The sequence below is a fragment of the Megalobrama amblycephala genome, linkage group LG12, assembly GCF_018812025.1.
Source record: "Megalobrama amblycephala isolate DHTTF-2021 linkage group LG12, ASM1881202v1, whole genome shotgun sequence".
Taxonomy (NCBI): Eukaryota; Metazoa; Chordata; class Actinopteri; order Cypriniformes; family Xenocyprididae; genus Megalobrama; species Megalobrama amblycephala.
The window spans coordinates 33,635,379-33,649,102 of NC_063055.1; the positions used below are offsets into that span (position 1 = coordinate 33,635,379).

General features: G+C 37.7%; 1 protein-coding gene and 1 long non-coding RNA gene across 10 annotated transcripts in view; one reads left to right on the top strand and one right to left on the bottom strand.

Annotated features, from left to right (window-relative positions):
- plch2a (phospholipase C, eta 2a) overlaps window positions 1-9,151 on the top strand; it is a 168,263-nt gene extending 159,112 nt beyond the window's left edge. For 8 of the 9 annotated variants that reach the window (XM_048210744.1, XM_048210745.1, XM_048210746.1 and 5 more), the window contains 2 exons: window positions 1,707-2,037; window positions 5,500-9,151. In XM_048210744.1, the coding sequence (XP_048066701.1) occupies window positions 1,707-2,037; window positions 5,500-7,109 (1,941 nt within the window). In that variant the 3' untranslated portion in view covers window positions 7,110-9,151. Of the gene's footprint in view, window positions 1-1,706; window positions 2,038-4,304; window positions 4,335-5,499 lie in introns of all 9 variants that reach the window. The other variant, XM_048210751.1, reaches the window with a different exon arrangement.
- The window catches only part of LOC125280305, a 62,752-nt gene that overhangs the window by 14,401 nt on the left and 34,627 nt on the right, over window positions 1-13,724 (bottom strand). The gene's annotated exons all lie outside the window — the stretch shown is intronic.

Consider the following 13,724-nt stretch of genomic DNA (forward strand, 5'->3'; position numbering starts at 1 on the left):
GGTGTAGTGAGACCCAATCAGCACCCTGCATGCTCCTTGCAAACCCCTCCCTTCCCCCCCAGTGAGCGGTTAAGCCCTGACTCATTTGCTAGCTTTCACCATGCCAACTCATGCAAAATGAGTTGTGACATAATTGTGACTTCCTTCCTTGGCTGCATTCTCATTGACCCCTAAAGCAGATCCAGTGTCAATATCCATATAGCAGGCGACAGTGTTCACTCCTATTTCACTTAACTCAGGGCATTTAAGGGCCATGATAGGGTACTGGCTGCCTTGTTCGCAGTAACGGAGCACTCAAGCAGTAGAGTCCATGAGAGAAATGCTTTGATCTTGGTTTGTGAAGTGTGTTACATCCTCTCTATTCCTATCCATGACTATGAGGGTCTACTATGAGAGCTGGAGTTTAGCAGGTACATTTTGCATCCTTTTTTTGAGTCCAAAAAATATCTTATGTTCGTAAGAGCTAGCTGCCGTAATTGTGTGGATTAGCATAAATGCACTAGAATTACAAGCAAATGCATGAAGTTAGTTGATGCGTCATTAGTGCGGAGATCAGACAGCTGAACTCTCACATGGATCTACTTGAAGACGGTTCATGAAATGACACTGGGTGTTATACAGAGAAACAGAGAAAAATAGCTAGTTTTAACACATCGATTTTTTATTTTGAGAAAAAAAAAAACATATCTTTGTGTAATTATTAACATAATGTAATAAAGATTTCAGTACCTTGCTTTTCTATTCCAAACAAGTTTGGCATCACCTACATTGTTTTAACAGATAATCCAGTGTCATTTTTTTCCATCAGAGATGGTTGGACATGAATGTCCTGTCACCTTTCACTTGACATTTATTCACATTTCACAGTTATTAACTTTACCACTACAAATTCCCAACATTGTCTGCATCTTCATGTTTAAAGGTCTGTGTTGATCACCCACATTTGTCTGTTGATTCTAAATTCTGCTACATCTGTGATAACATTTGCTATTTAAAATGTCACTGCTTTCTAACGGTAACACATTTAATACATTTAATAAAAAGTTGTTGCATTTGATTAGAACAGAATTTAACTGACAATTTGTGGATAAATCTTGGTAAATTATTATAATGTTTCTTAAACTAAAAACTGATCAAATGATATTGATCATGTAGCTTGTATGGAGGGGAAAGTGTTTTGTTGTGTTTTTGTGTCTCTATACTATGCTGTAAAAAGCTTAAACCAACCCAATGTGATTAGTTGGCCACCAATCTCAGCTGGATTTTCCAAAAGCATCATAAGCCTAAATAGATAAAATAAATCATTGTCTTATGATGCATTTGAGAATGCAGCCCTCATTTCCACTTTTCAGGTTGGTTTGGTTTGATGGTTTTAGAAGGACACTTCTTGCCAGCAACTTGCCAGCAGGTCAGGCTTGGCTAGACTGGGAGACCACCTAAGGACCAGCAAACCATCTTAAACTGGTTAAGCTATTTTTGTCCAGCTGGGCAGAAGTTATCAAAATGGTTTGGTCAACAGATTTTGTTTGGTTAAGTTTGAAGAAGACTTATTATTAATTGTGAAGGGGTTTGAAAGAGTTGCTCCCCTGATGATTTAAATTGTAAACAATTCAGTGACAGTCTAGTTATTAATTGTCATGTTTAGATTCCACTAGTCAACTTAAAGATTCATATTGCCTACCCATTTTTCTGATGTCCCATTGCAGGTTCGAGCAGTCAGTGGTATAAAAGGACTGTTTCACAGAAACCCAAAGCAGGCATCTCTCGACAGCCATGCTGCTGCTCTGCTCAACCGTAAGACCACCTTCGGTGCTCACCTCCTGCGCCGCACAGCCAGTGCACCCACCAAGGGCCAACCCAAAGTCAAGAGGGGCTTCCCTGAGATCTCCATTGACACAAAAGATTGCAGCTCGGAGGGTGCCAGTGAGGAGCGGGAATCGGAAGAGGGGCCACTTGTCCACCACAATGGAGATAGCGCATCTGCAAAATCATGGGGTCACGGCACCAACGGGCAGCTTCACCCTGATGACAGTAAAGGTAAGAGTACTTTCTTTTATCCTGAGCCCCGTGCTACACCTTACAGAAACAGGGGCACAGTGAGCGAACCTCTGAAGCGAGCCAACAAGTTGCGACTCCAGGATCCACTGGATGAGAAGCCGGGTGTGTTTGCACGTGTTGCTATCAACAGCTCTGGGCGGGTTGGGATGTCTTCCAATTGCATAAAGTGTGTAATTGGCTGCAAGGAGAGTCCTGACTTGGACAGGAAGGATACAGGCACCTTCATCCAGTGCAATCCTGCTCCTCTTAGACCTGAAAGGGCATCTCGGTCTCCAACAGCTTCCAGACAAGTTCAGCCAGAGCCCATACTCAAACCACAAGCCTTGGCCCAAACTGACTCAAACCCCAAATCAGACCCCCAGGCTCTACCGAAGCCTGTACCCTTACCTAGATCAAGGGCAAAGGTCCAGCAAACCTTAGCTACACAACCCCTTCACCCCACTGAAGACCTAACTGTCAGAAATGCTCGCTCTTGTAGCGTTCCACGCCGACTCCTCCATTCCCCATCCACCCCACCTCCTCCAATTCCAGACAGCAAAACCAGCCTTTGTCGGCAATGCCCTGCCTCAACCAACTATGGCAGCAACTGCTACGAGACTAGATCTGTGAATGACATCAGGAGATTTTCTGACAGTGACTCTAGCAGCTGTGACAGTTTGGCCAGCCTTGATCTACCCACCATCTTTCCACCACGGGGAATGGAGAACCGGAAACGGGCCGCTGGAACACTGCAGCGTGAGATGAATGCTCTGTTTGCCCAGAAAATGGAGGAGATCCGCAGTAAATCCCCCTTGTTTTTTGCTGGTAAGGTGTATGCAGTTAGATGGATCTTAATATTTAGAATGTCCTAGTGCCTCAGTAAGATAGATTTCAGTAGATTGTGATGGAACCCAACAAATACCCACCAAAGACCTTGTGTGTGGTGTGGATCTCGTTGAAGGCTGATCTCCACTGTGCAATGTCATCAATGAGAACCTATTGCAGTGTATTAAGAATTACAGTTGGATATTGTTTTATTGTGCATTTACCCACCATTTCCTCTTAGTTCATGTGTCCATAAATATCCTAAAACCAGATTTGCCTGCTAATGGAGCTGCATGGTGACAGTGGGGTCAAAACTCAGTAGCTGACACAATTAGGACATCTATCAGTGTTTCTTTATGATTTTGAAGTAATTGAGTTGCGAAATGATTGTAGAGCAAGGTTTTGCCAACACTGACATAATTACTATGATATATGATCTGTAATTCTCTTAGTAAAACCTAATTAGCTTTTTGGTCTGATAAAGAATCATGAAAATTTGTTCTTCTTATAATTGAATGACATAAAATGGAGAGCAATGTAGGATAACTCAACAATGTCTCAGATTTGCTGTCTGAAGTCTACAGTCAGTTTTTATGTCTTCTATAGAAATAGACAAAGATGCTTTGATACTTAAATAACAAGTCTGCTAAAAATCCTTAGCTATAAAAGAGAATATATATATCTCTAAATATAAGGGGATTTTAAAACGGTGAGTTCCAGACCTGGATAAGTCTTGTAAAGTAATACAATGTAATAATAATTACTGAAATGTATATAATGGATATAATTCGTATATATTTCTATGCTATTTGTGTATGTATAAAAAAAAAGAAGCTGTGGGAACACTACTTGTAAAACTACATGATTTGTTCTATATGTTTACTTTATTTAATGCAGCTAAGTAACTGACTAGTGCTGTCACAAGACAGAGTCACAAGACTCTTATATAAGTAGTGAGAACGTGTTCCTGTCCCACGCTCTTGAGCAAACACTAACCAGATGGTTTACAAATGGGCCAGGTCTAGAAATCACGGGTTTTCTACATGGGGAATATTGTCTAGCTATGTTCTTGCATATTGATGTGTGAGTGGGGGGATTTATCATATGATTTATGAACAAGAGGATGCAGCTGTATTTTCTAATTCCTAAAGCTATCATACACATCGTAGGTTCTCAGCTCCTCGTGATGTTGGTGTTAACCCTCTTAGTCCTTACAACTATTTAGATCTTTAATCATTAACCTTTCCATGCCCACATTCTTTATTGTGTATCTATAAATCCATATTAGAAGAAAGCATACATGTTTTGTCAGCGCATTTTCCTGGTGTACCGTCATCTCCTGGTGTTCCTTTTTACTACATTGAGTCCTTCTGTTTCATTCTGCACTTCTCCTGTTAAAATGCTTGTTTGTTCCTTCCTTCTTGCATGCTTTCTATCCTTAGTGCAAAACTGAGGGGCTGGCCAATTACCAGGTAAAAAAGATTTTTCAGCTTTTTGCTTTTTTCTTATTGCTTTAAAATGACTGAACATTTGTTTTCATCATGAGTGTGTTATATTCATCATACATTGAATTATAATGTGAATGACATGACTGTGTGATTGTTATTAATGTGTTGTCTTGTTACGCAGCTTCAAATGTATGCCCAAAACATAATTACCATAAATCATACAGTAAACTTAAGCACATAACTCACATTGTTTACATTATGGACATGATAATCAAATCATGCAACTTGTTGAGGAAAGGTGTGATATTATTTTCTGAAAAGGATTGGATTGGGCTTAATATTTTTATATTTGCATTTGGGCTCAAATTATTTTTTTTCTTTAAAAAGTTGAACTTTCATCAATGAGAGAGGACAAGAAAAAGGGACCTTTAATATAAAGCCCCAAAGAATTTCCATTTACTCAAAACTAATGCACTGGTCACTTATATTTTGGTTGAACAGTAGAACAGTGGAAGTAATACAAGAACAGTGGAAACTGATGTAACTTTCCTGAATCCCCAACCTTCGTTCTGTATAAGATGTTTTGTGTGCATTCACTTTTGCATTCACCAAGCAGTCATATACATGTATTTTTATTTATTTATTTTTAATTTATTCATGTATTGTATTGTTTTGTCAGTTTATTTTTACATCATTGTATTATATTTTGTTTTTATTTAAATACAAACATGTTTGGTTTTGTTGAATTGTGCTTAAAGCTGAAGTGTGTATTTTTATGTTAAAATCTCCTTTCCGAGTTTAATATGCAGAGACAAATTTAAACCATTTGTATTGATTTCCCCCAAAAGTGCAAATACCGTGTTTCTGTAGGTCTATCAAAACATTACTCTTACATAGCAACATTGACTCAACCAATGGCATTTGTCTGACCAATGGCAAACAAAAATTGTTGACACAAGTGGTGCAGAAATTACACACTTCAACTTTATTTTTGTCCCCCTTTTTTGTTTTGCAGTCAAAAAATTGCATTTCATTCATGAGCAAAAACTGTATGTCATTGGCCTTGTTTGACATTCATGATATATTTAATGCAGTCTCATTGTGTTTTTTTCTTATGTCTAACAGCATTTTAATTGTCATAATATCCCAATTTAAATCTAATGTGTTTCTGCTTGTTATGTGCTTCCAGAAAATTCTGAAATGCAGAGTCCAAATCCATCTCTGAACACCTCATGTCTGGAATCCATTACGGAGCTATTTCAGGAGAACACTCCTTTGACCTCCACACAAAGTCCTGTGGATACCACACCACATTGTCCCTCCACTACATTGTCTTCACCATCCACAGCAATAACAACATCTTACAATGGGGAAAATCTTAGCCCTGTGAAAAATAATGAGGACATTCTGAAATCATTTGCACAAACTGAGTATATTGGTCCATACAGCATCAGTGGCAAGGATTCTGGGAACAGCCACATCAACTCTTCACTTTCCACAAATTACCTTGACATTGGATGTGATACACCCCCTCTTCCAGACCAGGCAGATGGTGAGGTTGTGCAAAAAGCAGTCATTGACCTCAACATTGCTGAAATAAAAAGTGGACAGACTGTAGAGATAGATGCTGTAAAGGCAACGACTGCCAATCAGAGCTCTCAAAGGATTCAGGCATTGAAGGGGGTGTTCGACAGAGACATCGGACGAAGCATGCAAACAGGACTGAGGACCCCTGTCAGACGGACCAAAAGTGAAGGACAAATGAAGGCAGTGAAAAAAGCAGACATCCCATCAGTGGTCCCCGAAGTCTCTATTGACGCCACTTTAAATGACAGGCTCTGGAGCAAACTCGACCCCAGCAGCCATCGAGATAGTGTGTCATCGTCTTCCAGCATTTCATCCAGTGACACTGTGATAGATTTGTCCTTGCCCAACCTTTCCAGGAAGAGCCTTACCTGTCTTAGTGCTGCCCGGGACTACACGGACAACCAGGTATCGTTGCCCAACAGGACCAGCCAGCCTCGGTCAACCATTGCGGCATGCAGCGTATCACGCGTCAGCAAGAGCAAGTCCAACCCCAACCTGAGGGATGGTGAGATGTGCGAGCCAGAGGACGAGTTACAGCCTAGGCCTCTAGTGGCCGAGAAAGTCCCTATCCGGCTCATGCAGAGGCGCCACACGTGGAGTAGGTTGTACATGGAGGGCTTAAAGCAGTCATCTACGCTTGCTGCTGCTGGCTCCAAGAGGTTAACCACCCCCTCAACAAAAGATATGGACAGCAGCTCAAAATCCAAGAGTCTTGGCGATCTCACTTCAGATGATATTGCCTGTAATTTTGAGAGCAAGTACCGCAGCATTAGTCGCAGTTTCATTGTGAGGCCAAGCCGCCAACAAGGGAAAATTCTAAGAAAACCCCAGAATGACCTAACAGAGCAACTCAAGAGGCTCACTGATGTGGAACCCCTTACAAGCAAAGACTTTGCTCAGTGCAGGGCCGATTCCGAAGTGAGAGAGGAAGAAGAGGAGATGCCTCCTTTGCGGAGGAGTTCTTCACGGAGCCAGAGCCGGGTGAGATACATTGCTAACCGTGCCAGGCAGGCCCAAGAGAGGCAGCGGCTACAAAGCCTAATCAGGACATCTGGGAGCCCCATCGAGGAGCGTGGCAATCCTGAAGGAGCCTGTAGTGTACCCCACAGTCCTTGTGCAAGCTTGGATCTTCTGAGCCAGCTTCCACCAGGACCGCCCCAACAAAGCCCCCTGAGCCCAGACAATGAGGTCTTCTTTATGCTCAAGCTGTAAAAGGATGAGAGTGTGTTGAGTAAATGGACACATGGTGGCCACCCCTCCACCTCTCATTTGTTAAGATACTCCTGTGGATATGTTGAGCAGTCAAACATTTCTTATGTGCACTTACTGTAATACACCTTCCATTTTTGGCTTGACGAAAGAAGTTAAAAGCACACTTTTTTGTCTTTTTTTTTTTTTTTTTGTCCATGGTTGACCTACTCCCAACCCTGAATAATGAGCCGTTAAAAGGAGATGAGATGCTAAGCTTTAAACTTTATATTGGATGCAACGGTTTGCTAGTTTGTACAAATTATTTGTAAATGTGCATGCATCTGTTGAAAAAAAGCCAAAGGTGTAAAACCAGAGGATTTTTTATGGTGTATAAAAATATACAAGGTTGCAAATAGAAATTATTACAAAACTGAAACATTCTAAATTTAGATTATGCCTGTGGCATTTGTGGTACTATACTATTATTTTTTGTTTGTTTGTTGTAAGATGCAGCCTAGTGCAGCAATAGATAAAAAAATATAAGCACTACTGATTCACCACAATGATTCCCTGTATTAAAGGGGTCATGAAATGCAGTTTCAGGTGTTTATATTCTGTTTCTCTAGGTTAGTTTATGAAGTTTGCCAAGATTTTTGTACCAAAAAAGATTCAATATTTATAAAAATGATAATTTCCCATCCTCATTTTCAGTTTCTGTGGAAAAAACTAAATTCCAAAGGCCGTTTCCTCTTGCAACAACAGAAGTAAATGCACACTGCTGTGATTGGCTAACTCCATCGCACCATATCCACACCCTCCTTTACAGCATATCTTGTGTTTTGATACTCGAGATGGCAAGTGCTGTGATAGAGCAGTATATATGAGAGCCCAAGGAAGAAAAAATCTCCATACGTTTTAAAATTTTAATATTCTTGTAGACTCATATTAAAAAAGACACTGCAGTTCAAATGGGTTTAAGAAATTACATTGTTTCTTCTTCACTGGTTTAACATTTAACACACCATAAGATTAAAAGTAAATGTACTTGCCGGTGTTGTCTATGAGGACAAAATGCTTGGAAAAGATATTTGGAAAAACTGGCAACATGTTGAGAATAATTCACAAAGCCTTCCTTTGTGAAATGTGAAGCATTTGCTCAGGCACATCATTAAAAATAAACTTCAACCATGCATTTGTAGTGCTTGGATCTTTAGGAAGGCTATGCAAAGTTCTTTGAGGTGCGGTTTCTTTACATCCACTGACAGAACAACATCTGATTTTGATCTTTATCCAACAGCAGTATTGCGTGAACGGACAGACATGAGTTGTTCAGAACACACCTCCTTGATTATATACGACGATGCAAAAGAAAGTGTTCAATGGAATTGTGACATCACAATTCTCCCGATTTCAAATCCGAATGTTACAGAAGGGTAGAAAAGAATAACTCATGTGATGTTATAGTTTTGAGTTCTGAAAGGTTTTTATTATAGAGTAACCTCTTAGGTGTGTAAATATCAAGAACATTTATTTTCTTCATTTCATGACCCCTTTAAAATGTTTATTAGTCTGCAGCCAAATACAAATGCATTGTGTCTGTTGTTAATGGTACGAGAACAAATTTTGTAACCAAGCATGGAATGTATTTGTCACAATAATTTATTGTCCCTTGAAACTATTTTTAAAATAGTTTTAGCTGTAGGAACATTAATGACTGCTATGTTCCGTTGTTTTAGTTTTTAATTTAGTAAAATTACAACGTACAGTATGTTCTTTAGTTAATTGTCACTAATGAAGTGTAGCTCTAAAATACAGTAATACATATAAAATTGCATATCTTCACTTTATGTACAGTAGTTTACCTTTTGAAATTTTATTGTATCTCACTTCTATGGTCTACTGTATTTTTGATTCAAAGGTTTTATGATTTAAAAATGTACAGTCTATTAGAGTCTAAGTGTGAAGTGTTATTCAATGTCATTGTCCTAAGTACACTAATACCTTTTATTACTTTTTTTTAAAGAATGCTACTCAGTTACAGGGAAATAAATTTTTACTAGGTATGTCCATTTTTTTTTTTTTTTTTTACTGCATTCTGGTATCTGAAGTTAACAAACACTACAGTTTCTCTTTTCAAACAGTGAAGATATATCAATTTTAATACAGTTGTTTTTAATATCTTTCTATTTGTTAAACAGCTTTAACTTCAGGATTGTTTAGTGAAAAGTCACAAATTTATATGGGTAAAATTCTATGGATGATTGAATATATCAAAGGTAATCATGATATTAAGACCATCCCATCAAATTCACTTTTCAAGTTTATTTATATAGTGCTTTATACAATACAGATTGCTTCAAAGCGAACTTCTCATGAATCAGTAATTTCAGTTATGATAAACAACTATAAAGCAGCTCTACAGAAGATAATATAGTATCATTATTTACCTTAATTAAATTCAGTTTTTGATTCGATAGTGTCAAGTACAGCTAAATCGATACAGAATATTAATGTTCTTTAAGCCAGTTGACAAGCAAGTCAAGACACCTTTATTTATATAGCACTTTTTACAATGCAGATTGTGTCAAAGGCAGCTTGATAGAAGGACAATTATTTTGGCTGCACAGCAGCTCTAGAAAAAAATGGTGTCATTTGTCCAACTTACAGTAAATTCAGTATTGATTCATTCCGGCAGGCAGATCAAAAACATTGTTGAATATCAAGTGTCCCCAAATAAGCAAGCCAGAGGTGACAAAAATGGAGGAAAAAACCTTGGGAGAAACCAGGCTCAGTCGAGAGTCCAGTTCTCCTCTGGCCAACAACGAACAGTGGATGATTATGATTCAAGCAGCACTGCAGGTCATAAGTCAGACTGACTGACATAGCCTATTTTCAAAACTAAATAGATTTTTGGAGCAAGATTACAAACAGCTGTAACCCAATATTGTGTTCCTTGTGTTATTGGAAGTGTATGACACCAAGATCCAGAAGATATACTTTTATGAACTTCCTGCAGATTTAAAGTGACAGCGATGTGACGTGAAGTCAAGTATGCTGTCCCATACTCGGAATTTGTGTCTTCATCCATCCAAGTGCACACACACCCGGAGCAGTTGGCAGCCATTTTTGCTGAGGTGCACTGGGATTGAGGGTTAGGTGCCTCGCTCAAGGGTACCTCAGTTTTGAGTAATGAGAGTGGAAGAGAGCGCTGTTCATTCACTCCCCCACCTACATTTCCTGCCTGTACTGAGACTCAAACCCACGACCTTCAGGTTACAATTCCAACTCTGAAACCATTAGGCCTTAACTGCACCTTTAGTTCCAACCATGCTCAAACACTGGCTGTATGAATTTAATTTATACAGAAATTTGATCTGCTGGATGAGCTTCTTTCTCTGTTTCATAGCACAAATGCAAAAGCTTTCCTACTCCTTGTAAAAACCTTGCTAGTCCATGAAATATTATGGGACGCATGGTGAGACAGAATGTGTGTGTAAAGCTAAGAATATAGAATGGAAATATAAAATCAGTTTCTCTCGAGGGTGCTTGTAAGCACTACAACTTATTATTTCTAGTATGTAATAGAATGCAATATGTGCTTTGTTCTGTTGTCAGACAAAAGCAACATATTTAATTATTATGATTCACTCTCAAATCAAATAATTGATCAATGCGAGCATCTACACAAACTTCAAACCTTATTATTATTACTGTTTGAAATAACTGTTTTCTATGCATTTTAAAATTATAACTTTCAGGTGCCTAAATGCATTCAAGTCACTGTACCCACTATGTTTAATTTCACTGTTAAAAACTGCCAAACATAAACAATTTCTCTAGTCTCGCATAGCCAGACCTTCAGGCTGACGGCAGAAGGTCTGGACTCTATCGCAGCTTTCATTGACCAAGGACTGCCCAAAGGCAGTTTGACTGACATGTAATGCAACAAATCACAGTTAGTTTTGTTCCGAGTCATGTTTAGGGGCATGAAAATGTAAAGTCGATGTACCAACAATAACAGACCGGCATGCATCTAATAAATTATTCATTCAAGAACGTTGTGCATGTTTACCGTGAACTTCACATACTTTTGAAAATCCAGCGTTTAGTTGATCCTGGTAAGCGCTTGTACGTCACAGTTGTAAACATGGCGGCTTTTTCTTCCACGATCTGGTTTGGCGTCACAGCATTTGCTTCCAGGTGGATCATTAAGGAATGCGACACACAAATCTCCCGGACATCCATAGATCCTGTAGAATTCAACCAACCAGATGACAACTTCAAAACTCCTGAAGTGTTTCCAGATAAGTGTGCCATATGCATCAGACCTTCAGCCAACGGTCCGTGGACGTGACATCTGAGGCTGAGACTAATACTATAATTTCTCTAAACATTAATCAGCCTCTTTTGAGAAATGAAGGCTATCCCATGCACTTCTACTGTAAAATGTAAAAAAGCAGAGTTTCATATACTGACACAAAAGGAAGGGGTAGAGTAAAGTAAAGGATAAATGATTATTATGGATTGATGAATCTATTTCATTCAACATCATCTACACATTAAAAAAAAAAAAAATCCAGGAAAGGCAAAACAGATAAAAAATATTAAATAATGCAAGAAACAGAAACAAAGGACATGTTAGCATGCAAAGAGAACAACAACATATTCAAAAGTACAAATAATCATCATGTAGTAATATGCTTAAAATGTTTGACACTGTTTTAGAAAAAAACACTAACACTTTACAATAAGTTTCCATTTGTTAACATTAGACAACTAACATGTACTAACAATGAAAATACTTCTAAAGCATTTATTAATCTTAGTTAATGTTAAGTTCACCATTTATTATTAAAATCAAAAGTTGTGTCTGTTAATAGATATATTTTTATTAACTAATTAACAGGTCCTCATGGGCCCTTTATGGTGTCAATGCAGGAAGATCAATAATATTGTGAAATATTAATACCAAGCAAGCCAGAGGAGACAGTGGCAAGGATATTCCATCAGGTGACAGAATGGAGAAAAAAATCCTTGGGATTCTCCACTGGCCAACAAACAAACAGTGCATGATTATGATTCAGGCAGGATTACAGGTCAGAAGTCAGATCAGAACATTCAAGTTATTTAATTCAGTTCCATCTGGTTAAAGATTGGATTCATTACGCTGGTATGGACTATATTAATGAGTAACTATATTCAAAAGTCCAAATCATTATTTTATCAGTGGTGTTGTATGTTTGTTTTAAGCCATCCATCCATTTTTCAGCCATCCATTCATTCTTCCAAGCTCTTATTTTTATAGGGTTGCGGGCAAGGATTTGATTTGGATCATCAGTTTGAATATCAGTGTCAGATTTCAATTTCAATGTGCCATAAGTTAGTCAAACTAACTTAACATTAGTTGAAAATAATTTTTTTCCTACTCCTTAGCAGATTTTCATTTTATCAAGCAAAATTTACATCATGTCCTGAAATATCTGCAGGTAAGGTTTTCTCTCTCTTTATCCATTATGAAAAATAGCAGCCTATATTAATTTAGAAACTATAGCTGCAACATGCCACAGTAGTAATATAATAAGAAATGTCTTAAATGATTGCATAATACTTTCATGTTTAATGGTTATTTTAATTTTTTCCTGTGATAAAATATGCTTACGAGGTGTTTAATTCATAGAATTTAGTTATTAAAAAAAAAAAAAAAATCATTAAATCCAAATTAATTAAGTAAAACTAAACCCATAAAAAGATCCCATGATGGGAACCCCCTAACCCTCTAGTGCTCATAACATGGCAATTTATTTATTTTTATTTAGGGATGCATGATATATCGGCCAACATATCGGCCGATAAATTGTCATTAGGGGTTCAAGGACGTAGTGCTGAAATGCTAAACTGCTCATAACTCCTAGAATGTTTGTCTCAGACTCAGGTGCCTTCATTGTAATCCTTGGCTCAAGAAGGACAAAACGTTTATCTCCAATTTAATTTCCGCAATGAAAAATTTTCTGCCATCTTGGATTTTGTCCAAAACCTACTTTTGCAAACTAGGTTTTTCGCCTGATCGGAAGCAAACCATTTCAGAAATATTCTCTGGAGTCTGAATATCAATAATTATCCAAAAAAAAGTTGAAATTTTGCTTCACGGTCACACATATATATATATATATATATATATATATATATATATATATATATATATATATATATATATATATATATATATATATATATATGTATGTATGTGTGTGTGTGTGTGTGTGTGTGTGTGTGTCTATAACTTCAAAACTAAATGAGATATTTTCACCAAAATTAACACGTGTATGTATGGGCACACTCTGAGGGGGAAAAAGTGGTGGAGATCAGGCAACAGCTATAACTGTCAAAAAACTTTTAAAAAACATATTTTTCCTTAGTAAATTGCCTGTATTGCCTCTAAATGGTCTTTTCATCTATGATCCTAGTGCTTACATGTCTGCTAAACAAAATATAATTACTTTTTATGTACTTAAAGGCCTTAAATGCTTGAACCCCAATAAATGCTGCTTGCAGCTTTAATTTTTAATGTTATTGTTATTGATCCAATAAGAAAATTAGGCTGATATATTAAAGCCAATACATAATGGATTATTTCCT